At 44.9% G+C, this 25077-nt stretch overlaps 1 protein-coding gene across 1 annotated transcript in view; it reads left to right on the top strand.

The window, feature by feature from the left end:
• Positions 1 to 25077, top strand: part of LOC137358595 (unconventional myosin-Ib-like) — a 69502-nt gene that overhangs the window by 30753 nt on the left and 13672 nt on the right. The window contains 12 exon segments of the mRNA XM_068024640.1: positions 7785 to 7888; positions 9882 to 10029; positions 11344 to 11462; positions 13270 to 13356; positions 14052 to 14117; positions 16224 to 16328; positions 16630 to 16692; positions 17216 to 17416; positions 18602 to 18828; positions 19694 to 19894; positions 20709 to 20802; positions 21582 to 21731. Of these exon segments, the coding sequence (XP_067880741.1) occupies positions 7785 to 7888; positions 9882 to 10029; positions 11344 to 11462; positions 13270 to 13356; positions 14052 to 14117; positions 16224 to 16328; positions 16630 to 16692; positions 17216 to 17416; positions 18602 to 18828; positions 19694 to 19894; positions 20709 to 20802; positions 21582 to 21731 (1565 nt within the window).

Raw genomic sequence — 25077 nt, 5'->3', positions numbered from 1 at the left:
GACTAAAGACCTGCTCGGATATAAAATTGAAACCTGACCTGGGCCCAACCCGACCACAGCCGACCCGGGCCAGAGTCCTTTAATTTTTTTTTTTGCGCCAGACTCGACCCGAACCAAATATCGCAATAAATTTTAAAATATCAAATATGTTATTGTGCTCTACCTTGTCCAAATGGTAATACTTGTGATCCTTTTCATCCGTTCCGGCAGCAGGCTATTCCTGCAGATGGAGTTGTGGGGAATCATGGGTGAGCCTGATTCCGTGAGTTTCCAGAGGCAGCACTGTCCAACTCGACCCAATCCAAGCCCGAATGCTGGACTTGGAATATAGACTGACCCGAACCCGACACGTAGTCAGGTTCAGGTCGGGTAGCCAGGCTTTACTCCTGACTCTCCAGAGCCTGTCCTCCACCACCTAGGTGCAAGTCAGTGGTGTGATGGAATATTCTTCACCTGCCTGAATGAGTTTAATGTCCTTTAGGGAAGGAAATCTATTGCCCTTACCCAGTCTGGCCTACATGTGACTCCAGATCCACAGCAATGTGGTTGATTCTTACCTGCCCTCTGAAATTCCCTAGCAAGTCACTCAGTTGTTTCAAACCACTACAGAACGTCAAATAAGAATAAAACCAGACGAACCACCTGGCACTGACCTAGGCACCAGTAATGACAAAGGTACACCCAGCCCTGTCGACACTGCAAAGTTCTCCTTACTAACATCTGGGGATGTGCCAAAATTGGGAGAGCTGTCCCACAGACTAGTCAAGCAATAGCTTGACGTAGTCATACTCATGGAATCATGCTTTACAGCTTATGTCCCAGACTCCTCCATCACCATCCCTGGATATGTCCTGTCCCAGCGGCAGGACAGACCCACTAGATGTGGTGGTACAGTGGGATACAGTGGAGAGGGAGTGGCCCTAGAAATCCCCAACATTGACTCCAGACCCCATAAAGTCTCATGACATTAGGCCAAACATGGGCAAGGAAATCTCCTGTTAATTACCACCTCCTACTGCCCTCCCTCAGCTGATGAATTAGTGCTCCTCCATGTTGAACACTACTTGGAAGAAGCACAGAGGACCCAGAATGTACTCTGGGTCAGGGACTTGAATGTCCATCACCAAGAGTGGCTCGGTAGCACCACTACTGACCGGGCTGGCCAAATCCTAAAGGACATATCTGCCAGACTGGGCCTGTGGCAGGTGGTGAGGGAACCAAAAAGAGGGAAAAACCTACTTGACCTCGTCCTCACCAACCTGCCTGTCGCAGCTGCATCTGTCCATGACCGTGTTGGTAGGAGTGACCACTGCACAGTCCTTGTGGAGATGAAATCCCGTCTTCACACTGAGGACACCCATCGTGTTGTGTGGCACTACCATTGTGCTAAATGGGATAGACTCAGAATAGCTCTAGCAGCTCAAAACTGGGCATCCATAATAAGGATGCCCAGCATATCCCTCGCTCTACCACTACCATCAAGGCAGGGGACCAACCCTGGTTCAATGAGGAGTGTAGGAGAGCATGCCAGGAGCAGCACCAAGCAAAAATGAGGTGCCAACCTGGTGAAGCTACAACACAGGACTACATGCACGCTAAGTAGTGGAAGCAGCATGCTATAGGCAGAGCTAAGTGATCCTACAATCAACAGATCAGATCAAGGCTCTGCAGTCCTGCTACATCCAGTCATGAATGGTGGTGGACAATTAAACAACTAACTAGAGGAGGAGGCTTCAAAAACATCCCAATCCTCAATGATGGGAGAGGCCAGCACATCAGTGCAAAATACCAGGCTGAAGCATTTGCAACCATCTTCAGCCAGAACTGCCAAGCGGATGATCCATCTCAGCCTCCTCCTGAGGTCCCCAGTATCACAGATGCCAGTCTTCAGACAATTCGATTCACTCCAGGTGATATCAAGAAACGGCTGAAGACACTGGATACAGCAAAGGACCCTGACAACATCCCAGATGTAATACTGAGGATTTGTGCTCCAGAACCAGTCACGCCCCTACCCAAGCTGTTCCAGTACAGCTACAACACTGGCATCTACCCTGCAATGTGGAAAATTGCCCAGGTATGTCCTGTACACAAAAAGCAGGACAAATCCAATCCAGCCAATTACCGCCCCATCAGCCTACTCTCAATCATCAGTAAAGTGATGGACGGTGTCATCGACAGTGCCATCAAGCGGCATTTACTCAGCAACAACCTGCTCATTGATGCTCAGTTTGGGTTCTGCCAGGGCCACTCAGCTCCTGACCTCATTACAGCCTTGGTCCAAACATGGACTAAAGAGCTGAACTCCAGAGGTGAGGTGAGAGTGACTGCCCTTGACATCAAGGCAGCATTTGACCGAGTATGGCATCAAGGAGCCCTAGCAAAACTGAAGTCCATAAGAATCAGGGGGACAACTCTCCGCTGGCTGGAGTCATACCTAGCGCAAAAGAAGATGGTTGTGGTTGTTGGAAGTCAATCATCTCAGCTCCAGGGCATCACTGCAGGAGTTCCTCACGGCAGTGTCTTGGGCCCAACCATCTTCAGCTGCTTCATCAGTGACCTTCCCTCCAACATAAGGTTAGAAGTGGGGAAGTTCGCTGATGCACAATGTTCAGTACCATTCGTGACTCATCTGATACTGAAGCGTTCCTTGCCTGTGTGCAGCAAGACCTGGACAACATTCAGGCTTGGGCTGATAAGTGGCAAGTAACATTCACACCACACAAATGCCAGGCAATGACCATCTCCAACAAGGGAAAATCTAACCATCTTCCCCTTGACGTTCAAAGGCATTACCATCACTGAATCCCCCACTATCAACATCCTGGGGGTTACCATTGACCAGAAACTGAACTGGATCAGCTACGTAAATACTGTGGCTACAAGAGCAGGTTAGAGGCTGGGAATTCTGAAGCTAGTAACTCACCTCCTGTCTCCCCAATGCCTGTCCACCATCTACAAGGCACAGGTCAGGTGTGGGATGGAATATTCTCCACTTGTCTGCATGGGTGCAGCTTCAACAACACTCAAGAAGCTCAACACCATCCAGGACAAAGCAGCCCGCTTGTTCAGCATCCCATGCACCACCTGAAACGCACAGTTGTAGCAGTGCGTACCATATACAAGAGCTACATTCAACCATTTCTTGATATCACGCGGAGTGAATCGAATTGTCTGAAGACTGGCATCTGTGATGCTGGGGACCTCAGGATGAGGCCGAGATGGATCATCCACTCAGCACTTCTGGCTGTAGATGGTTGCAAATGCTTCAGCCTGGTCTTTTGCACTGATGTTATTAAATTGTCCACCACCATTCATGATTGGATGTAGCAACTCGCCAAGGCTCCTTTGACAGCACCTTCCAAACCCGTGACCTCTACCGCCTAGAAGGACAAGGGCAATAGATGCATGGGAACACCACCACCTGCTAGTTCCCCTCCAAGCCTCACACCATCCTGACTTGGAACTATATCGCCGTTCCTTCACTGTCACTGGGTCAAAATCCTGGAACTCCCTTCCTAACAGCACTGTGGGTGTACCTGCCTCACATGGACTGCAGCGGTTCAAGAAGGCAGCTCACCACCACCTTCTCAAGGGCAATTGGGGATGGACAATAAATGCTGGCCTGGCCAGTGATGCCCACATCCCACGAATGAGTATTTTAAAAAAAAGTTACTGGTTTGCTGATTTTTCCCTCACATCCTTTGAAGAGTTTTTTCCGGGTGGCTCCCACGTCTGTACAGTTAAGAGTGGAAACGCACTAGGCTGAATCTCCTGTGCCCACCGCCGATGTGCGGGCCGCATGTCGCAGAGCCACCACAATCTTTTGTGCGACGGTTCATTTAAATAGCCGGGGCAAACCGCCCCCCACCCTGATCACACGAGAGGGCTGGCTGTCCGTCCCCGGCAATGGGGTTGGCTGACTGTGCGCAGGCGCTGACGACATTTTTAAAGGGCTTTCAGCCCTAATGGGAAATTTAAATATTAAAAGATGAAGTTAATAAAAATAAAGAAATTTGTTCTGCCCCTCTCCCACCCCCCATAACAATTAAATAATTTATTTGCCCTCTTTTTATCCCCCCCCACCAAAATACTTACCTTGCCAGCAGGGGGGTGGGAACCAGAGCAGTAGGACAGCTAGTGAAGTAAATGAGGAGGACATAGTAAATAAGGCCAGTAGGACTAAGAGGAAGAGCAGGTAGGGAGATGTTGCTGAGCACAGCGGGACTGGTGGTCTGAAGTGCATTTGTTTCAATGCGAGAAGTATAACAGGTAAGGCAGATGAACTTAGAGCTTGGATTAGTACTTGGAAATATGATGTTGCTATTACAGAGACTTGGTTGAGGGAAGGGCAGGATTGGCAGCTAAATGTTCCAGGCTTTAGAAGCTTCAGGCGGGATAGAGGGGGATGTAAAAGGGGTGGGGGAGTTGCATTACTGGTTAAGGAGAATATCACAGCTGGACTGCGGGAGGACACCTCAGAGAGGTCATGCAGCGAGGCAATATGGGTGGAGCTCAGGAATAGGAAGGGTGCAGTCACGATGTTGGGGGTTTACTACAGGCCTCCCAACAGCCAGCGGGAGGTAGAGGAGCAGATAGGTAGACAGATTTTGGAAAGATGTAAAGGTAACAGGGTTGTAGTGGTGGGTGATTTTAACTTCCCCAATATTGACTGGGACTCACTTAGTGCTAGGGGCTTGGATGGGGCAGAATTTGTGAGGAGCATCCAGGAGGGCTTCTTGAAACAGTATGTAGATAGTCCAACTAGGGATGGGGCCATTCTGGACCTGGTATTGGGGAATGAGCCCGGCCAGGTGGTCGAAGTTTCAGTGGGGGAGCATTTCGGAAGCAGTGAGCATAATTCCATAAGTTTTAAGGTACTTGTGGATAAGGATAAAAGTAGTCCTCGGGTGAAGGTGCTAAATTGGGGGAAGGCTAATTATAACAATATTAGGCAGGAACTGAAGAATTTGGATTGGGGGCGGCTGTTTGAGGGTAAATCAACATCTGACATGTGGGAGTCTTTCAAACATCAGCTGATTAGAATCCAGGACCAGCATATTCCTGTGAGGAAGAAAGACAAGTTTGGCAAGTTTCGGGAAGCTTGGATAACACGGGATATTGTGAGCCTAGTCAAAAAGAAAAAGGAAGCATTTGTAAGGGCTGGAAGGCTAGGAACAGATGAAGCACTTGAGGAATATAAAGACAGTAGGAAGGAACTTAAGCAAGGAGTTAGGAGGGCTAAAAGGGGTCATGAAAAGTCATTGGCAAACAGGATTAAGGAAAATCCCAAGGCTTTTTATACATATATAAAGAGCAAGAGGGTAAGCAGGGAAATGGTTGGCCCCCTCAAGGACAGAGATGGGAATCTATGCGTGGAGCCAGAGGAAATGGGTGAGGTGCTAAATGAGTACTTTGCATCCGTATTCACCAAGGAGAAGGACTTGGTGGATGATGAGCCTAGGGAAGGGAGTGCAGATAGTCTCAGACATCTCATTATCAAAAAGGAGGTGGTGTTGGGTGTCTTGCAAAGCATTAAGGTAGATAAGTCCCCAGGGCCTGATGGGATCTACCCTAGAATACTGAGGGAGGCAAGGGAAGAAATTGCTGGGGCCTTGACAGAAATCTTTGCATCCTCATTGGCTACAGGTGAGGTCCCAGAGGACTGGAAAATAGCCAATGTTGTTCCTTTGTTTAAGAAGGGTGGTAAGGATAATGCAGGAAATTATAGGCCGGTGAGCCTTACGTCAGTGGTAGGGAAACTATTAGAGAGGATTCTTCGGGACAGGATTTACTCCCATTTGGAAACAAACAAACTTATTAGCGAGAGACAGCATGGTTTTGTGAAGGGGAGGTCGTGTTTTACTAATTTGATTGAGTTTTTTGAGGAAGTGACGAAGATGATTGATGAGGGAAGGGCGGTGGATGTTGTCTATATGGACTTCAGTAAAGCCTTTGACAAGGTCCCGCATGGCAGACTGGTGCAAAAGGTGAAGTCACACGGGATCAGAGGTGAGCTGGCAAGATGGATACAGAACTGGCTCAGTCACAGAAGACAGAGGGTAACAGTAGATGGGTGTTTTTCTGAATGGAGGGATGTGACTAGTGGTGTTCCGCAGGGATCAGTGCTGGGACCTTTGCTGTTTGTAGTATATATAAATGATTTGGAGGAAAATGTAGCTGGTCTGATTAGTAAGTTTGTGGACGACACAAAGGTTGGTGGAGTTGCGGATAATGATGAGGATTGTCAGAGGATACAGCAGGATATAGATCGGTTGGAGACTTGGGTGGAGAAATGGCAGATGGAGTTTAATCCGGACAAATGTGAGGTAATGCATTTTGGAAGGTCTAATGCAGGTGGGAGGTATACAATAAATGGCAGAACCCTTAGGAGTATTGACAGGCAGAGAGATCTGGGCGTACAGGTTCACAGGTCACTGAAAGTGGCAACGCAGGTGGATAAGGTAGTCAAGAAGGCATATGGCATGCTTGCCTTCATCGGTCGGGGCATAGAGTATAAAAATTGGCAAGTCATGTTGCAGCTGTACAGAACCTTAGTTGGGCCACACTTAGAATATTGCGTGCAATTCTGGTCGCCACACTACCAGAAGGACGTGGAGGCTTTGGAGAGGGTACAGAGGAGGTTTAACAGGATGTTGCCTGGTCTGGAGGGCATTAGCTATGAGGAGAGGTTGGATAAACTCAGATTGTTTTCACTGGAACGATGGAGGTGGAGGGGCGAGATGATAGAGGTTTACAAAGTTATGAGCGGCATGGACAGAGTGGATAGTCAGAAGCTTTTTCCCAGGGTGGAAGAGTCAGTTACTAGGGGACATAGGTTTAAGGTGCGAGGGGCAAAGTTTAGAGGGGATGTGCGAGGCAAGTTTTTTACACAGAGGGTGGTGAGTGCCTGGAACTTGCTGCCAGGGGAGGTGGTGGAAGCAGATACGATAGCGACGTTTAAGAGACATCTTGACAAATATATGAATAGGAAGGGAATAGAGGGATATGGGCCCCGGAAGTGCAGAAGTTGTTAGTTTAGGCAGGCATCAAGATCGGCGCAGGCTTGGAGGGCCGAATGGCCTGTTCCTGTGCTGTAATGTTCTTTGTTTGTCCATGTGACCTTCACCCCCCCCCCCCAACCAACTGCATAAACTTTAAACTCCAACCCTTCCCACCATCCGCTACATCCATGTTGTTACTTCGATCCCGTTTTTCCACCCCCTGATAAACTTACCTCCTCCCCCCCTCCTCACCAGTGTGGTGCCTCATTTCCCCAGATGGGGATCCGAAGGCGCGGGAGTACCGGCCAGCGGCCCGACGATCGCAGCAGAACATCAGACGGCAGCATAAGTATCATTTCTTCTTTCATTTTAATATATTTAAATATTCAAATGGGGGTCCTGTTGCCGAGTGGCGGGGGAGGGGAGGGGAGGGGAGGGGGGGGGTGGTGCCGCCACGAAGCCTTGCCACCGGCAGTACTATCGAGCTGGGCCCTCCTGGTGTCGGGGTGTGTGGCGGCCCTCTTCCGGAGGCATCTTCAGGCATCCCCCTCCCGTCACGGACCCTGATGCCTGGGGGACAACAAAATCCAGCCCTGCGTGTGGGGGAATCATAGATATTACTAACCTGTGCTTTTGTACTCCATGGTGTAAGGCAATGCAGCTGCAATACACTGTGCTGCTCCATATTTCCACATTTTTAAATTCAACAGCTCAAATAGTATTGGGTTATCAGTACAAATGGTCACAGAAGGAATCATTCCCTATGTCTCTCCTCCACAGAGCATCTTAAGGTGCTACAGGACTGTAATCATTACGCTTACCTGAACACTGACACAACAACATTGAATGGAGTCAACGATGCCACCAATTTCAGCACAGTTAAAGTAAGTGACTTGTGTTTAGAAAGGGAGTGATAACCTCAAACAGCATGGTTCCTGCAGAGTATCGAGGGAATGCAGTTTTGGACAAAACTTATTTCCCATACAATCTTGCAAACCTTCAAAAAAAAAAAGGAAAGCAAGTGTGTAAATGCTGCCCCTCTCTTATCCTGCAAGGTGAGGAACTGGCCAGACCAAAAATGGCATCTTGTCTCCTGGAATGGATTTGATGTACCTGGGGTATCCAGATTGTACGCAGGGTGTTGAGACTGTATGTGGGATGTATACGGAGTGTTTGAGATATAAGTGAGGTGTCTGGGATGTTTGTGGGGTGCACACTGGATGCTTTTTGATGCCAGACTCGATGAAAGATTCGCTCAGGGCAGCAATGGAATCTGGTGAATATCACCAGACCAGCACATCAAGCAGCACCAAGACTTGGGTCAATTGTTTATGCCAGTAACACAACCTTCTGGAGTGCACCCTAACATTCCAAACAGTCTGCATGAAATATCAATAGCACAATTTCATACACTGCTTCTTAGTTCTAAAATTCTGCCTCCAACACTGTTGTTCTTGGTCCCTTATATGCAAAAGTTGAAATGTAAGGACTTTTTTATTTTGCCCCCAAATGTACATTTTGTTTTGCTAAGTTATTGTCCCCTGCTTGTCACATGCTGACAGTGAGTGGCAGGGTGTGTGATGTGTTCCCAGGCCTCTGACATGTGGACAGCTGCCTAATGGTAACTCTTCCTCAGATTTTTCTATTCTCTAAACTCACTCTTGGGAGGTGCCAGACTTCCACTCAGAACCTCCCAGGGTAGCATGGCATCCAGCAATATGGAGCTTTGAGGGCATGAACCCACATCTTGCCCCTCTATAGCGCCATAAATTAGTGGTCCACAGAGAAAAAGGACAAATAAGCTGCATCAATTGCTTGATCCAGGACAAGCATGGTCATACTGAGAAACCTGAATGTATCAATGCACTCATCTTGCAGGCATCATGCAATTGAAATGTACAATGGCTTCGTAAAATGAATGTACACTTAAATATAGAATAGCTTCATAATCAGTTGTCAGCCATGACTCAGTTGATAGCACTCTCCATCTGAGTCAGAAGGTTGTGGGGTCAAGTCCCACTCCAGAAACTTGTTCACAGAATCTAGGCTGACCCTCCCAGTGCAGTGCCAAGGGAGTGCTGTACTGTTGGGAGTGCTGTCTTTCGGATGAGAAGTTAAACCGAGGCCCCATCTGCCCTCTTCAGGTGGGTATAAAAGATCCCACGGCACTATTTTGAAGAGCAGGGAAGTTCTCCTGGTGTCTTGGCCAATATTTATTCCTCAACCAGCACTACAAAAACATTATCTAGTCATTTACCTTTATTGCTGTTTCTGGGACCTTGCTGTGCGCAAACTGAATGCTGCGTTTTCCCTATATAACAGTGAATGCACTTAGAAGTTACTTAATTGGCTGTGAAGTGCTTTGGTGTCCTGAGGATGTGAAAGGCGCAATTTAAATGCAAGTTCTTTCTTCTTTCTATCTATGTGAATGTACTTCTAAATTGTATGATGGCGTCATAAAAATGAACACGAGCGTACACATATATGATGAAACCACTGCATATTTATATGAATGTACTTTTTTTGACAATTAAAATAAATAAAAATTGGTGGTCTGATGCATTTTGTCATCCTAAACATGGAGTTAGCAATCATCTCCTGAAGCAGGATTGCTGGATCCTGCATTGAGCCATAGGAAGACTCTCACTTACCTGTTGACATTTGCCGCAAATCCTCCAAATCTTTCTGCACTCTAGCACACAGCAGGGTCAAATTCACATCATTACTACAATTGACTCTGACTGCACCCAGTCATCAAGCTATTTTCGGCCTTGTTATTGGAGACAGTGTTGAACTGCAGCCAAGTAGTTTGCCAAAGCTAAAGAGAGGAGATCAACCACAATTACTGCATTGGTTGTCTGATTAATTGTATTACAGACTGCCATGGAGGTCATTGGATTCAGCAAGACTGAAGTGGACTCCATCATGGAGATTGTTGCTGTCGTACTTAAACTCGGCAACATCACACTGAGGTCAGAATCTCAGTCAAGTGGGATGGAACAGTGCTACATTGACGATACCAAAGGTAAGTATTTTTTAAGTGGCAAGAAGCTCGGAACTGTGGATAAGCAGAGAGATTTAGGGGTCCATGTACAGAAATCACTAAATATTAGTGGACAAGTACAAAAAAGGATTTAAAAGGCTAATGGATTGTTAGCCTTTATTTCAAGGGGATTGGAATATAAAGGGGTGGAAGTTATTTCACAGTTGTATAAAGCTCTGGTTAGACCACATCTGGAGCGACTGTGTCCAGTACTGGGCATCTTACCTCAGGAAGGATATATTAGCCTTGGAGGGAGTACAGTGCAGATTCACCAGAATGATACTGGGACTAAAAGGGTTAATTATGAGGACAGGTTGCATAAATTTTATTTGTATTCTCTTGAATATAATAATGGGTGATCTGATCAAGGTGTTTAAGATGTTGATAGGGTAGAGAGAAACTATTTCCTCTGGTGGGGGGTGGATGGGGAGTCCAGAACAAGGGGGCAGAACCTTAAGATTACCGCCAGGCTGTTCAGGGGTGACGTCGGGAAGCACTTCTTCATGCAGAGGGGAGTGGAAATCTGGAACAAGCTGAAAAAGTTGGTAAGGCTGGGGGCGGGGGGGGGGTCAGCTGAAAATTTCAAAACTGAGATTGAGAGATTTTTGTTGGGTAAAGGATATTAAGGGATATGGAACTCAAGGCAGATAAATGGAGCTAAATAAGATACAGATCAGCCATGAATGGTTGAACAGGCTCGAGGGGCTGAATGGCCTCCTCTTCCTTTGCTCCTAAGTACATGGAGCTATGTCTGTGTACTGCTCCTTCACCTGGTGGTACTCAGGCAAGTACTGTAAGGTTAAAGGGACTTTTCACTCTACTGAGAGTACAGACAAGAACAATAATAATCTTACAGCAGTTCTAACCTATGACAAGCAGCAATACAGATTGGCTCAGGACAATCTAACTGTTATAGAGTCATAGAGTTATACAGCACAGAAACAGGCCCTTCGGCCCACCGTGTCTGCGCCGGCCATCAAGCCTATCTATTCTAATCCCATTTGTATCTTTTGTTCATTAGTAAATACTTTTGAGCTTAATTTTCCTCCTGTTTTTGCTCTTTCCCCACCCAGCACCTGCCCACCCATGAGGACAGGTAGCGAACTGCTTGGGCCTATTACTCTCCCTGCTGGGAGAAGCATGGCAGTGATATTCCCACCACAGTTACTTATGATAAAGATGCACATGCATTTACACAAAAGGGTTCTGTCAGCTCATAAAATATATGCACACCTCTTACATTCTGTGAGTTCAAGCACTGGGCTTTAAAGTGTGTGTTTCTGTTTTTGTGTACAGTGCTGAGTGAAGTCTGCAGTTTGATTGGCCTTGACCAGTCCATTCTCGACCAAGCACTCTGCTCTCGTACGGTGGAAGCCAAGAGGGATAAAGTAATGACAACATTAACTGTTGCTCAGGTAAAGTATTGAGTTGTACAGAGGGGAATGGATATTGCTGTAAGGAGGAACTGGGCTGAAAAAGCTTCAAATATTTTTCAGTTGGATGCTTTACAGGCATAGAGATTTTTATCCCACCCTTCTGGGTTGGATTCAAAGCCAAGTCCCAAAGGTGAAACACGTGTTTAACCCAGTGCGACCATTGTACCATTGTTTAAAAAGGGTGCGAGGGATAGGCCAAATAATTAGAGGCTGGTCAATCTGACCTTGGTGGTGGGTAAATTGGTAGAATCTATTCTGAGGGACAGGATAAACTGCCACTTAGAAAGGCACGGATTAATCAGGGATAGTCAGCATGGATTTGTTAAGGGAAGGTCATGTCTTAATTGAGTTTTTTGAGGAAATAACAAGGAGGATTGTTGAAGGTAGTGCAGTGGATGTGGTGTACATGGATTTTAGTAAGACATTTGACAAGGTCCCGCATGGCAGACTGGTCAGTAAAATGAAAGCCCATGGGATACAGGGGAATCTGGCAGGTTGGATCCAGAATTAGCTCAGGGACAGGAAGCAAAGGGTAATGGTCGGCGGATGTTTTTGTGAATGGAAAGCTGTTTCCAGTGGCGTTCCACAGGGCTCAATGTTGGGTCCCTTGCTGTTTGTGGTATATATTAATGATTTGGATTTAAATGTGGGAGGCATGATTGGGAAGTTTGCTTATGACACAAAAATTGGCCGTGTGGTTGATAGTGACGAGGATAGCCGTAGACTCCAGAAAGATATCAATGGTTTGGTTGAGTGGGCGGAAAAGTGGCAAATGGAGTTCAATCCAGAGAAGTGTGAGGTAATGCATTTGGGGAGGGCAAATAAAGTGAGGGAATACACAATAAACAGGAGGATATTGAGAGGGGTAGAAGAAGTGAGAGACCTTGGAGTGCATGTCCACAGGTCCCTGAAGGTGGCAGGACAGGTAGGTAGAGCAGTGAAGAGGGCATATGGAATGCTTTCCTTTATTGACCAAGGTATAGAATACAAAAGCAGGGATGTAATGCTGGAACTGTATAAAATGCTGGTTAGGCCACAGCTGGAGTATTGTGTACAGTTCTGGTCACCACATTACAGGAAGGACATAATTGCTCTGGAGAGAGTACAGAGGAGATTTACAAGAATGTTGCCAGGGTTCGAAAGTTGCAGCTATGAGGAAAGATTGGATAGGCTAGGGTTGTTTTCCTTAGAACAAAGGAGGCTGAGGGGTGACTTATTAGAGGTGTACAAAATTATGAGGGGCCTAGATAGAGTAGACAGGAAGGACCTGTTTCCCCTAGTGGAGAGGTCAATTACCAGGGGACACAGATTTAAGGTGATGGGTAGAAGGATTAGAGGGGACATGAAGGAAAACTTTTTCACCCAGAGGGTGGTGGGTGTCTGGAATTCACTGCCAGGAACAGTGGTAGAGGCAGAAATCCTCAATTCTTTTAAAAGGTACCTGGACATGCACCTGAAGTGCCGTAACCTGCAAGGCTACAGACTAGGTGCTGGAAGGTGGGATTAGATTGGGCGGCTGTTTTTTTTCCGGCCGGTACAGACATGATGGGCTGAATGGCCTCCTTCTGTGCTGTAATTTTTCTATAGTTCTGTGGTTCAAATTCTAGTTCTCTCTTCCCTGTTAACCGTGTATAATTCAAAGGCTTTTTTTTTAAAACAAAGTCATTGGCACAGGACCTTTTTTGTTTCGACTTGCATCCAAGGTTATTGAACTGCTTCGTGATTCCTAACTGGTAGAAATGATGAATAGATCACGACAACATCATAATATCATATTTTTGCACAGGGTTACCATGCACGTGATGCTCTGGCGAAAAACCTTTATGACCGCTTGTTTAACTGGCTAGTGAACCGAATCAACGACAGTATCCAGGTAATTTGGCACAGTGGAGATTCTGCGTTAATTCTATTTGGGCTCAACTGGCACAAATGTCAGTATTCCTATACTACTGGATCCAATGGAATCAAAACCTCAGTTACCCAATGCTGCTGCCATATTAGAGAGAGAATAGATGGAACACAGTGGGAAAATGGAGTTACATTTATCCACATATCAGAGTTACAAGATCATTTGAGGGGAATAAACTGGGTATTATGAACTCCCCAACTGGTTCAGTGAGTGCATGCACTGCCCAAAGTGTTACTGAAACATACAGATAGTAATCTCCCAGAGGTTCGATCTGTCTATGTTGAGAGGGTTGGCCTCAGCGACCCTAGGTTAGGAAAAGGTTGGTCACTCCTGATCAATTTCTAGTAAATAACCGCCACCCCCACTGCAAAGTGCATCTGTACACAGACGTTGATTGAGGGTAGTATCAACTTGGCCGTGATGCCCCTCACAGTCAAATCACTTCATTGTTTAGGATCACATGAATGATAGCTATTTGTACTAGGTACTGGAGTGCTGCCAATGTCTGTGGAACCTTATTCTAGCACGAGTCAGTGCCTTCAGGAGAGCAGGGGAGAAGTTTGGGAGTTGCGCACTGGATTGGAATAGAAGAGGCCAATAGGATGCCTCTCAAATAAGGTTACGGCAAATCAGATTAATTGGAATGATTTTCATTGAAGGTTAAAGGCAAGATACAGAAAAAGGTGATGGGAGTGCTGGATATTTATGGATTTGAGATTTTGGAGGTAAGTTTGCATTACAATTATTCATGTAAAAATTGTCCTAGAGCAAGGCAGCAATCCAGAATGATAGGGAAATCTTACACTATTACAATGCTATTCATGGGAACTAGGCTGATAACAGCAAATACTACACAGTATTTGCGGCACAGACAAGCCGTTCGGCTGAACAGGTCCATGCCAGTGTTTATGCTCCACACAAGCCATATGTAAACATATATTGTACTATATTGTGTTAGATTGAACAGGCTGGGGCTCTTTTCTCTAGAAAAGTAAGGCTGAGTGGAGAACAGATTGACGTCTTTAAAATTATGAAGGAATTTGATAGGGTAGATGTATAGAAGATATTTCCACTTATGATGGGAATGGGGGAAATCTAAAACTAGGGGCCATCAATATAAGACAGTCACGAAGAAATCCAATAGGGAAATTCAGAAGAAACAACTTCTCCTACAGTGGTGAGAATGTGGGACTCGCTACTACAGGGAGTGGGTTGAGGCGAATAGTGTAGATGCATTTAAGGGGAAGCTGAATAAACATGAGGGAGAAAGAAATAGAAGGATATGCTAATGGGGGGAGATGAAGTAGGGGGTGGGAGGAGGCTCGTCCAGAGCATAAACACCAGCAAGGAGCAGATGGGCGAAATGGCCTGTTTCTGTGCTGTAAATACTATGTAATGCTACATTATACAATGGAACTCCGAACTGCCAGTGTAGTAATGAGGGGTTTTGATTGAATGGATGTGACTTAACAAGTTCCATTTAATCTGGGCTCCCTGATGGCCCAGTTTGAATGAAAGTTTGATTGCAAGTTTGATTGCTGTTTTGTGCTGAATTAGTTGCAGCTGGGGTAGTGTTGAGACCATCATACTGGCCTGAGTTATCATTCAGTCGGGGAGGGGGAGGGGGAGGGGGAGGGGGAGGGGGAGGGGAAATAAATAAATAAATAAGCCAGTGTCGCTACTCCATTGACTCTTGTTGGGAAGAGCACATGTGGAGTTCAGAGGAGAGTGCAACTGGGTTTGGCTGTGAAACCTCCCATAGCCAAATAACCCACCAACATTTACTGGTGAGATTCACCCTTCAACAATAATCATTTGGGCAAAGTACTGACTGAAATCCAGATCCCAAGCAAAAGTCAGCACCTTCTGGAAAGATTATTAGAAAAAGAAACTTTTTTCCCCCCTTTTCTTTGAGTTGGTCCAATATCAATACTGTGATTTTTTTTTTTTCTGTTCCTGAAGATTGAACTTCTGAAAATGTCTAAAGTTTGTTGATTTTTTTTTTTTTTTGGTGGCCACAAACTAAGTTGTGTGTGGAGTGGTGCTCATTTGCTGTTAGCTTGCATACGTTGACTGCTTTTGCTGTGATCTGTTCTGTTCCTTTATTTTGTTCTGCTGACCCATAATTAAAGCTATTTCTCTCTTTTGGCCTCCCCACTGCAAAGATCAGAGAATAACCATCTCTCAGCCAGTGGTAATGCTTCTGTGTAAATGGTTAATGAGATGTGAGAGAATGATTGCCTGTGTATTTTCACTCCCACCCCAGGTTTTTAGGGAACTGCTTTGGTTCTCTTTGGTGCCTTCCTTATTCATGAGTCTGATACCACTCTCGCCTCCAAGTCATAAGATTCTGGGTTCAAGTTCCACCCCTGGGACTTGAGCACAAAAATCTAGGCTGACACTCCCAGTGCTGTACTGAGGGAGTGTTGCACCATCAGAGGTGCTGCCTTTCAGATGAGGCATTAAACAGAGGCCCTATCTACACTCTCAGGTGGGCATAAAAGATCTCATAGCCACTATTTTGAAGAAGAGCAGGGAGAGTTCTTCCTGCTGTCCTGGAACCAATATTTATCCCTCAACTGACATTGCTAAAAAGCAGATGATCCAGTCATTAGCATGTTGCTGTTTGTGGAATCTTGCTCTGTGTAAATTGGCTGTCACTGTTTCCTACATTAGAACAGTGACTACACTTAAAGTACTTCGTTGGCTGTGAAGTGCTTTGGGATGTCCTGAGGGTGTGAAAAGTGCAATAAAAATGCAAGTTCCTTCTTTATTTGATTGGTTTATGTGAATCTTGTACACTTTCAAAGCTATCAAATTTCTTCTCATAGGACAATAGTTTTGAGCAGTTTGTTATAAACTACTGCAATGAGAAGCTACAGCAGGTCTTCATTGAAATGACATTGAAAGAGGAGCAGGAAGAGTATGTACAAGAGGTAAGCTGTCTCTCAATCCTCTTTTCATATAGGTAGATAAATCTATTTATTAAAACTGGAAGAGCTTTCCTGATAGTTCAGTGGGTCATATAGACTTAACAGATCAGAGTCTATGTGTGGTTCATGGGGCAGATGCTACAATTGGCCTCAGTGTGCCTGAGCTAGCCAGACTGACTTTTATCTACTTTTTGGAGTTCCAGTCAGATTAATGACTGCATCACTAAAACTGCCCAAGACTGCCCTTTGAGAACTGTGCTGTGTCACGAGCTCCAACTAACCCTGCCCTTGTTCTGTTTTTCAGGGGATTGAGTGGACGCAGATCGATTACTTTGACAACGCCATCATCTGTGATCTGATTGAAAATGTACTTTTTAAATTTCACTTCTTGTAGTTATTTTTGTATTCCCATGCAATGTGGGAGAGTATTGGCAGAGTCTGTGTGTGTCTGTGGGCAATGCATATTAGTCTATAAAATAACCAATAGCAATGTCCCATACAAATCCATTAAAATATGTTAACAAACCAGTGTACAAACGAGGAAGGTCCCAGATCCAATTATTGCTCTCTGCTGAATTAGTTGGTCTCAATGACCTCTGCTGAAAAGCAGACACATTGAGTGAGGACAGGATTGAGTCCAGCTGTGATGAGAGATGTGATCAAATAGTCTGCTGACAAACACAGTCTACACTTACACATGTAGAACACACACTTTGGTAAAGTATAAGAAAACACCTGGCACTCGTGAAACTGTATCCCTGCGTGGGTCAGTGCCTCGAGAGGTGTGATTTAAAAATTAGGGGCAGGGCAAGGAAACCAGAAATCACACAGCAAAAAGGAGGTAATGCTGGCCATTCAATTGAGATGTAATACTGCTTGTTATTATATAGGGTAATAAGGGCATCCTGGCGATGTTGGATGAAGAATGTCTCCGGCCGGGTCTCGTCACTGAAATTACTTTCCTCAAGAAGTTAAACCAGGTCTTTTCTGGCCATCAGCATTTCGAGAGCAGAGAGACTAAGAATTCCAAGTTCATCACCGATACAACACTGTCCGACAAGTGCTTCCGTGTGCAGCACTATGCAGGAAAGGTGAGCACTTAACCCCTTGTGATATTGTCCACTGCTGGTTCTAATTCCTGATACTTTGTAGCTTCTTCATTTTAATAACTATAGTTATGGGTATCGGAACTACCAACCTGATTATCCATAATACCTGTAAGTGAGGCTAGTGCCCAATGGGCTGCATATTGAGAGCAATATGATCATGTCTCTGCCTTGCAATCAGAAACTCCTGATGTTTTCCCCCTTTCAAATGTTTTTAATGATGATGATTGAGGGATAGATATTGACTGGACACTGGGGAGAACTCCCTTGCTCTTCAAGTAGTGCCATGACATCTTTTACATCCATCTAAAAGGGCAGATGGGGTCTTAATTTAACATCTCATCCAAAAGACACCAGCTCCAACAGTGCAGCAATCACTCAATGCAACACTCTCTCAATACTGCCCCTCTGACATTGCAGCCTCACCACTCCGCACCAATCCTCAGTATTGCATCGAAGTGTCAGTCTGGATTATGTGCTTAAGTCTTTGGAGCGGGATTTGAACTCTCAAGCTTCTGACTCGGACGAGAATGCTACCCGCTGAGCCAAGCAAATGCCTCATCTCCACTTGGAACCTTCCAGTGGTCGTACCAGCTGAGATCAGGCACTCAGTGTGGGTGGGTGTTCATGCTCACAAACAAACCCGTTACCACTCTGGCACAACATGTTGGTGTACCAATGAGTGAGCTATCCTGGTAGCTGACCAGAATATCGTAGCTCAACAGTATGACTAGAATTGGCATCATATCTTCAGCAAGGATCTTCAAGCCAAGAGCTACCCTCCTGGCTCAGTGGATTAATGTACAATTCAGTATATTACTGAGTGGTACAGACCAGTGAGATCCCAGGTTCAATCTCCAGTCTCTGCTGAATTAATTGAACCTAGTCAGGATATCAGTAGGAACTCCACAATTGGCCTCAATGCCCCAAGAGTAGGGAAGTGGAAAAAAAATCAGCCAAGATTCCCACTTCTGTTACCCAATGACCCTTGCTTGAAAATGAACATTAGTGAGAACAAGATTATGTTCACCTGTATGTCAATACTCACTTGGGTGACATACTAGAAGGTAGTTGGCAACTGTGAAACTGAACCCAACATGAGGGAGCTACTTGGAGAGGAGAAAACAAGAAAAGGGAATCTTCATGTTCATTTTTTTCTTCTTCTTCTAGGTGACATACAATGTCGCAGAGTTCATAGACAAGAACAATGACCTCTTGTATCGTGACTTATCTAGGGCCATGTGGCAGGCCAAACACAAACTAATCAAGTCCCTTTTCTCTGAAGGGGATCCAAGTAAGACAAGATTGAAGAGGCCACCTACAGCTGGCTTTCAGTTCAAGGCCTCTGTCGGTGTTCTCGTGAAGAACCTTCTGGCAAAAAACCCCAACTACATCAGGTAGGATTCTTTCCACAGTTTACTTTGTTCAAGGGGTTGATCATTTCCCTAAGTAGAGCAAACAATTTGGTGAAATTTCTGAAGATCATGGGGCAGTTTCAGGTTTGTTGCAGTCAATCTCTCCCCTAATTGGCACATAACTTTTAATCCCTCGTGAGTATTTGAAGTGCTGCTGTTATGTCTGCCTCAGCCCCACTGAGACTGAAGGTTACTTGAAGAACTGCTCAGGCACTCATCTCTGCTCCACTCACTGGCCTCGTTTAAAATTAGAGACTGAATTATAGGAATTAAAAACTACTGATGGTGGGAGTGCCCCCTGCTCAGGGCCAATGAATGCCTTCTGGTACCATATCATACTCTGTCCATATTCCCAGAGTCAGCAAGCCTTTTGTGTACCAAAGAAACCTGCTGCAAGCCCCTGTGTATGTTTTTTATTATTCATTCCCAAGATATGGGCACCACTAGCAAGGCTGGTATTTACTGCCCATCTCTTAGTTGCCCTGAGAAAGTGGTGGTGGGCCATCTTCTTGAACTGCTGTAGTGGTTTGATACAACTGAGTGGCTTGCTAGACCCATTTCACAGAGCAATTAAGAGTCAGCCATGTTGGTGTGGGACTGGAGTCACATAGGCCCCGACTGGATAAGGACAGCAGATTTCCTTCCCTAAATGACGTGAACAGGGTACACTCAGCACAGGTTCAGTGTTGGTGTAGCACTGCTTTTTGGTGGACTGCTGACCCTCTGTCAGCAAATGGTGCTCCTTGCCTACCTGTCGACCCCTGTAGGTCTAATTGCACAATCTCAGCATTTTTCTTTTGAAATGGTTAATCAGATGTCACTTTTAATCTGTGCTGACTCTTCACAGATGTATCAAACCCAATGACACAAAATCTCCAGCACGGTTTGTGGATCTCCTGGTGCAATCCCAAATCAGGTACTTGGGGCTGATGGAGAATGTGCGGGTGCGGCGGGCAGGGTACGCCTACCGACATCCCTACAAGCCCTGCCTGCAGCGGTACAAGATGCTTTGTAAACAGACGTGGCCAAATTGGAAGGGGAATGACCGGTAAGGATATGTTATCGTTTCTCATAACTGTGCCACTGTGTCCGTACAACATGAATGCAAAAGTGTGCTTTTCAAAATAAATGGTACATACACAACCCAGGGAGGTCCTAGGTTTGATGTGTGGCCTGTGCTAAATTGACTAACTTCAGCCAGAGGGGCGGTATGGGTGCTACCATTGGCCTCAGTGTTGATAATCTGTTGCCAATTCACTACCTAGTGACACCTGCTGCTAAGTGCTCATATATGTGGAGGATAATATTGGGCTTGACTGATGCCCTCCACAGTTGAATTGCCTGGCACTATTCACACGACTCACATGAAGAATGGTCAATTGGGTGAGCTAACAGGCAGCTGTCAGTCCCTGTCAAATTGTAGATTCTTGATAAGCAAGGGGGTGGAAGGTTATTGGGAGTAGGTAGAAATGTGGAGTAATCAGTTCGGCCATGAACTTATTGAATGGCTCCAAGGGCCAAGTACTGCTCCTAATTCGTATGCACCCTGGTGACAGTCACGCCTTCAGGAAAGAGCCCGGCCACAACTTAACTGAGACTTTGCAGGGGGGGTCAGAGGCCATTACATGTTCACTTACTAGTCTCAAATCAACTCCTAAATTATACACATCTGTAATTCACTGCTTACCATTTACAGATAATGCAGGTAGTTAAGAGATTTCATCCAATGATTAACATGTTAAGATCCAGCCTTGCTGACAAAATGTCACACTTCAAAACTGTTATGAAATGTGTTGTCACATGTACAAACAGAAATACAGATGCAATGTTTGTCTCATTATATCTATGCTCTGTCCTTTAAGAGATGGCATGAGGACCCTTTTGACTGAATTAAATATACCCATAGAGGAATACGCATTTGGGCGGACGAAGATCTTTATCAAAAATCCACGAACAGTGAGTATTTGGAGAACTACTGGGTATTAAAATGATTACTACATAACCCTAAATGTTAAAGATGTCTGTACGTTGACTGGGGAGATTAGTCTCCATCCCTCCATGAGGAGATTGGCATCCTCCCATTGGCGAGAGAGATGATGGGAATGCAGCCTCAGAACTTTGGTAAGGTCAGATGAGATCATCTGCACTTCAAAAGGTGAGGTGTCCTTTCCATTTGTTTTCTCACTGCATAGCCTGGGTAGGATATATTTTTGGAGACACAGTCTTTGCCCAGCATCTGCATCTCTCTCTTGACCTTCATAGACTGAATCCAGAGGAAGGGCAGGAATCCCTATGTCTGGAACCCACTCGGTTGCAGGGGGTTAAGATGGCACCTCTGACTCTGCAGTACCCTCCCTAGCCCCAGTACTGCACTGGAGTGTCAACCTTAATTTTTGTGATCAAGCCCTGAAGTGGGACTTGAACCCAGAACCTTGTCCATGAGGAGATATCACTACACTAACTAGGGTCTCTTCGTCCTTTTACTGGGGTATCCTCAAGCAATATACAGCAACAAACCACATACAAAGGGAACCATTGTGGGGGAAGAGGAAGAAAATAAACCAAAAGAAAAAAATGATCATCTCTATGTTTGATGTTTGCCCCTTTCCTTTCATAAGGGAGAAACAAAGAGAATTTGCTCCTGTTAAAAGTTTGAGATTAGTAAAAGGTTATTGCTTGCCTATGATTTTCTTCACTCCCAAATCCATTTCAACAACTTCTGTCTTTCTGTGCAGCTCTTTGGCCTAGAAGAGAAACGGCGGATTCAGATGGAATTCCTGGCTACTTTGATTCAGAAGACTTATCATGGCTGGAAATGCCGGACCCACTTCCTTCTGATGAAGAAAAGTCAGATCGTGATCTCTACCTGGTTCAGGGGACATAACGTAGGTCTGGGTCTTGAGCTGTTGAGGCAGATGGGGACTGGGCACCAAGATTTGAGAAGTACACCAGTGTTCACATCAAAAGATTGTCAGCAATTTTGCTCAATTTCGAGCCAAATGTGAGCCACCAAATCAAAGATGACCATGTTCCTTCTTTCACACCTTTCTTTTGTTTTGGGGGAGGCTGAGCATGAATTTTGTGCATTATTGAAGTGTTACCAATGGTTAGTGCTGGCAACTGGACTATTTTTTCCATTTCAGCATCAAGCACTCCCAGATTAGATGAAGTTAAATTCCTGCTTTCCCTTAGGAAAGCACCTTAATTGCGAACATACAAATTAGGAGCAGGAGTAGGCCACTTGGCCCTTCGAGCCTGCTCCGCCATTCAAGAAGTTCATGGCTGAACTGATTACTCCACATTTCCACCTACCCCCGATAACCTTCCACCCCCCCCCCTTGCTTATCAAGAATCTATCTACCTCTGCCTTAAAAATATTCAAAGACTCACGACCCTCAGAGAAAAAATTTCTCCTCATCTCTGTATTAAATGAGCGGTTCCTTATTTATAAGCAAGTAACCCCACGTTCTAGATTCTCCTACAAGGGGAAACATCCTTTCCACATCCACCCTGTCAAGACCCCTCAGGATCTTATATGTTTCAATCAAGTCGCCTCTTACTCTCCTAAATTCCAGCAGATACAAGCCTAGCCTGTCCAATCCTTCCTCTTAAGACAACCCACCCATTCCAGGTATTAGTCTAGTAAACCTTCTCTGTACTGCCTCCAACACATTTACATCCATCCTTAAATAAGGAGACCAGTATTGTACACAGTACTCCAGATGTGGTCTTGCCAATGCCCTGGATAGCTGAAGCATAACCTCCCTACTTTTGTATTCAATTCCCCTCTTGCTAAACAATAACATTCTATTAGCTTTCTTAATTACGTGCTGTACCTGCACACTGACCTTTTGCGATTCATGCACTAGGGCACCCAGATCCCACTGCATCTCGGAGCTCTGCAATCTCTCACCATTTAGATAATATACTGCTTTTTCATTCTTCCTGCCAAAGTGGACAATTTCACACTTTCCCACATTATACTCCATTTGCCAGGTCTTTGTCCACTCACTTAACCTATCTATATCCCTTTTGTAGCCTCCTTATGTCCTCTTCACAAGTTACTTTCCTAAATATCTTTGTTTCATCAGCAAATTTAGCACCCATACCTTCGGTCCCTTCATCCAAGTCATTTATATAAATTGTAAAAAGTTGAGGCCCCAGCACTGAACCCTGTGGCACACCACTTGTTTACATCTTGCCAACCAGAAAATTACCCATTTATGCCTACTCTGCTTCCTGTTAGCTAGCCAATCTTCTATCCAGGCCAAAATGTTACCCCCTACACCACGAGCTTCTATTTTCTGCAATAACCTTTGATGTGGCACCTTATCAAATGCCTTCTGGAAATCTAAGTACAGTACATCCACCGGTTCCCCTTTATCCACAGCACATGTAACGCCCTCAAAGAATTCCAATAAATTGGTTAAACATGATTTCCCTTTCACAAACCGATGTTGACTCTGCCTGATTACCTTTTTCTAAATGCCCCGCTACAATGTTTTTAATAATATCTTCTAACATTTTCCCTAAGACAGATATTAAGCTAACTGGCCTGTAGTTTCCTGCTTTCTGTCTCCCTCCCTTTTTGAATAAAGGAGTCACATTTGCTATTTTCCAATCTAATGGAACCTTCCCCGAATCTAGGGAATTTTGGAAAATTAAAACTATCTCTCTAGCCACTCTTTTAACACCCTAGGATGAAATCCATCAGGACCCGGGGACTTGTCAGCCCACAGCTCCAACAATTTGTTCAGTACCACTTCCCTGGTGATTGTAATTTTCTTGAGTTCCTCCCTCCCTTCCATTTACTGACTTACAGCTAATACTGGGATGTTACTTGTATCCTCAATAGTGAAGACCGATGCAAAATATCTGTTCAATTCATCTGCCATCTCCTTATCCATTTTAATTATTAGACTCACTTTCTATAGGACCAATGCTCACTGTTAACATTTAAAAAAAAAAATCTATAGAAACTCATATTTCTAGCTAGCTTTCTCTCGTACTCTAATTTTACCTTTCTTATCAGTCTTTGTCTTTCTTTGCTTTTTTAAAAATATTCTGTCCAATCTTCTGACCTGCCTCTCATCTTTGCGCAATTATAGGCCTTTTCTTTAAATTTGATACTATCTTTAACTGTTTGAGTTAACCACGGATGGCGGGTCCCACCCTTGGAATTTTTCTTTCTCGTTGAAATGTATCTATTCTGTGTATTCTGAAATATCCCCTTGAATGTCTGCCACTGCATCTCTATTGACTTATCCCTTAACCTAAGTTGCCAGTTCACTTTAGCTAGCTCTGCTTTCATGCCCTCATAATTGCCCTTATTTAAGTTTAAAATACTAGTCTTAGACCCACTCTTCTCTCCCTCAAACTGAATGTAAAATTCATTCATATTATGATCGCTGCTACCTAGGGGCGCCATAACTGAGGTCATTAATTAATCCTATCTCGTTGCACAATACCAGGTCTAGTATATCCTGCTCTCTGGTTGGCGCCAGTACATATTGTTACAAGACACTATCCCGAAAACATTCTATGTACTCCTCATCTAGGCTACCTCTGCCCATCTGAATTTTCCAGTCTATATGTAGGTTAAAATCCCCCATAATTATCGCTGTACCTTTGACAAGCCGCCATTATTTCTTCCTTTATACCCCATCCTACAGTGTGGTTGCTCCAGAAAAGTACCCCTGAATGGCTTCGTAACAAACCTTGCAGTAAAGCCGCTGAGGGGCCATCATTAATCATTTTTTTTCTTTTGAGTATTCGAATTCACTTTTATAAATCTGGAACAAAAAGTTTGTATCAGTATAAGTGACCACGGAGCTGTTGGCCTGTTATAAAACGCAACTGGTTCACGAATGTCCCTTTTAAGAAAGGAAATCAGCCATCTTTAGCCAGTTTGGGCTTATATGTGACTTCTGTCCTACACCATTATGGTTGACTCTTAATTGTCCTCTGAAGCAGTCAAGGAGAGGTCCCACCAGCACCTTCTCAGGGCAATGAGGGATAGACAATAAATGCTGGCCTTACCAGTGATGGTCACTTCCTGAGTTTAAAAAAAAAAATGGCCTGCTGACACTCGCTACTGAGAGTCAAACATTTGGCCATGGTAATGTTGGCTGGTGGAGCTCATGGGCTGTACCCCAGCGAACGTCAGCGCCTTCAGAAGAGGGGAGAAAATTGGTGTTGGGAAAAACAAAACTATTAAACAAACTCAGCAGA

Source organism: Heterodontus francisci, chromosome X (assembly GCF_036365525.1).
Source record: "Heterodontus francisci isolate sHetFra1 chromosome X, sHetFra1.hap1, whole genome shotgun sequence".
Taxonomy (NCBI): Eukaryota; Metazoa; Chordata; class Chondrichthyes; order Heterodontiformes; family Heterodontidae; genus Heterodontus; species Heterodontus francisci.
This window is presented reverse-complemented; position numbering and strand designations above follow the sequence as displayed.